This window comes from Peromyscus californicus, unplaced genomic scaffold, assembly GCF_007827085.1.
Source record: "Peromyscus californicus insignis strain IS unplaced genomic scaffold, ASM782708v3 Scaffold_6__1_contigs__length_162567912, whole genome shotgun sequence".
NCBI classification, from domain to species: Eukaryota; Metazoa; Chordata; class Mammalia; order Rodentia; family Cricetidae; genus Peromyscus; species Peromyscus californicus.
The window spans coordinates 84,846,580-84,849,690 of NW_026294584.1; the positions used below are offsets into that span (position 1 = coordinate 84,846,580).

A 3,111-nucleotide genomic window follows, 5' to 3' on the forward strand; every position below is an offset into this window, starting at 1 on the left:
CAACCTTTGAGGCATTCTCAGCACATTTCAGAAAAATAAAAAGGGTAACTTCATAGAGCCATAGAGAAAATAGAAAATGGGTAATCACATTAACTATGCAGGAGCCTCTGTGAATTTAATGACTAAATTGATTAAAGGCAAAAATGGAGATATAATTCTTTTTAATTTTAATAGAAGAATGGTTTATTGTGATCCATGTTGTAACAAGGCATCAAGGATTTTATTTGGACTTAAAGTGAACTGCAGGACAGGTAAAATGCAGTAGAACAGAAGTTACTAATTGAACTTTATTCAATAGATAATTCTAGGACCTTCTGTTTGTCATCCAGAAGAAGAAGGTATTTTATGCTGAGGGGTCTAATGTATATGATTTTCTATTTTGATTGATATGCTTAACTCAATGCACATGTCTTTTTCCTGTGATGCATCTGATGGTAATCATATACATGGTACATCATGTATAAGTGTAAGAAAATATACAGAACATTTTCCACAAAATGTTATTTTAAGGGCACCATTGTAGCATGAATCTTAAAAGTTCTTATTAATAAAATCAAACCTGAGGCCAGTTATTGGAGTGAATGCTGGTAGATCAGAGAGACAGAACAAGCCACAGCTACCTCACCTCGCCAATTTCTCAGCTGGTTTTGTTTCCTCAGACTGGAAGCCTCTGAGTCCTCATCCAGAATGAATCTCAGCTGAACTGTGTTGCTCCAAAGCCTGAAAGCTTAACCAGCTAAATGCTTCTAGTTTCTGGTCCCCATGCCTTATAAACCTTTCTGCTTTCTACCACCACTCCCTGGGATTAAAGGATGCTTTCTGGGATTAAAGGCGTGAGTCACCATGACTGGCTGTTTCCAATGCAGCCTTAAACTCACAGAGATCCAGAGGGATTTCTGTCTCTGGAATGCTAGGATTAAAGGCGTGTGTTAACATTTTCTAGCCTAAGTATCTTGTAGCTTTTCTGTTCTCTGACCCCAGATAAGTTTATTAAGGTACACAATATTTTGGGGAACACAATACCACCACACACCATTTACATTGCAAAGTCAGTTGTAGGCTGGATTGGTTGATGTTCTCTACTTCATCATATCTCTCTGGGTTTACTTAGCCACACTGGAGGGTATTGTGAAGGCATGGGTTGGAATGAGTTGATAGCTCTGTTTGAAGAGTGGTGAGCATGCAGCTTGATGAAGTTCTTCCACTCCCAGTTCTCTCTCTGTCTCCTACTTGCAGTTAAAGATTGAAGCTCTTATCTACTTCCTCAGGGCCATACCTGTATGCCTGCTGCCATGTTTCCCACCACACTGGATTTGGACTAACCTTATAGAACCATGAGCCCCCCAAATTCATACTTTGTTTTATAAATTACTTTGGTCATGATGTTTTGTTATAATAACCGAAAAGTAACCAAGTAACTTGACCTCTATGTGAGAAGAAAAATGAACAAGCACAAATGGAGGAAATCTTCCTCCCTTCCATGCATATAATATGGGAGTTCACATCCTAACTGAGGACCATGTGGTCAGGAAGCCTTACTTTCAGTTAAAAATGGACTCTAGATTATGAGAAAAATCTCTTCCCAGTATGAATTTTTCTGAAATATTTAAGATTTTAATTATTTTTAGTTTATGTGTACTGGTGTTTTCCCAGCATATTTGTCCACAAACCATGTGAGCACAATGCCCTTAAAGGCCACAAGAGAGTCTCAAATACACTGGAACTGGAGTTACAGACAGGAGCTAGCAGTCATCTGTGCTGGGAATCAAACACAGGTCCTCTAAAAGAGAATTCAGTGGTCTTAGAAATTAAGCCAGCCATTCTCACCCTGTGTGTTGTGAATCCTTTTGCAAACCTTATCTCCAAAATTATTTACAATATGATTCATATCAGTAGCCAAAGTTACAGTTATAAAGTAGCAAGGAAAATAATTTTATGGTTGGGTGTGTCACCACAACATGAGGAACTGTAGTAAAGGGCAGCAGCATTAGGAAGGTGAAAACCACTGCACTAAGTCATCTCCCCAGCCTGAGTCCTCAAGATTTTAATGCTATGAAAATTAGATAATTTTCCTGTAGAAATAACTGATTCGTTGTAAATCAATTTGTAGGTGTGTGTGTGTGTGTGTGTGTGTGTGTGTGTGTGTGTGTGTGTGTGTGTTGATATCTATGTTGTATTAATCTTAGCTGTTGCCAAAACTCTGCAAGTTAGGATAAGTTATTTTTTCATGTAAATCATGAGACATATTCCTGTTTTGAAAGCTGGGACTAAGTTTCTCTGACAAAATACAAAAACATCACATTGACATTTAAATCCTAGCAAAGAGAAACACTCTCAGTAGCTGGAGACCCTGGAATAAGCAGTTGGAGCAGCCTATGATCTCACTTCTGCTTCCCTTGGTGGTTTATGTCATGACTTGAATCACTGTGGGAAAGGTATAACCCTGTTGACAGTAATAAGTTGCAATATCTTCAGCCTGCAGGCTGCTGATCTTTAGAGAATACTGTGTGCCAGATCCACTGCCACTGAATCTTGATGGAACCCCATCTTCCAAGATATTTGCACTGTAGATCAGGAGCTTAGGAGGTTTCCCTGGTTTCTGCTGATACCATGCTAAACTACTGTAAATGTCTTCACTTGCCCGGCATGTGATGGTGACACTGTCTCTCAGAGATGCAGGCAGGGAGGCTGGTGACTGGGTCATCTGGATGTCACATCTGGCACCTAAGAGTGGAAAATTGAAAACAAATTCCCACACAATTAATCCTGTTAGATGAGGACTTCCCCAGGTACCTGGCAACACTGACCACACTCAGCTGAATACATTTCCAATGCTGTCTTCCTTACCTGTAAGCCAGAGCAGCAGCAACCCCAGGAGCCTAGTGGGGACCCTCATGTCTATGCTGGGACCTCTGTGAGGCTGACTCCAGCACAGGGTGTGACCTGACTATGAAGAAGTCCTCAGGGCAGTGGGCTGTGCTCTGGGAACATGCAAATCAGCAATGGCTGGACTCGGTCACAGGCCTGGCCAAACCATTAAGTCATTACAGGCCTGTTTTCCTCTTATAAGAGTACAGGTTTATTTGTAGAGAATGTCCTCCGCTTTGAACA

At 40.6% G+C, this 3,111-nt stretch overlaps 1 gene segment (V, D, J or C); it reads right to left on the reverse strand.

Annotated features, from left to right (window-relative positions):
* Positions 1–2,404: 2,404 nt before the first annotated feature.
* On the reverse strand, positions 2,405–2,896 carry LOC128099641 (immunoglobulin kappa variable 1-39-like). The segment is given in 2 exon segments: positions 2,405–2,724; positions 2,848–2,896. Coding segments are annotated over 2 exon segments (369 nt in total).
* Between the last annotated feature and the right edge of the window lie 215 nt (positions 2,897–3,111).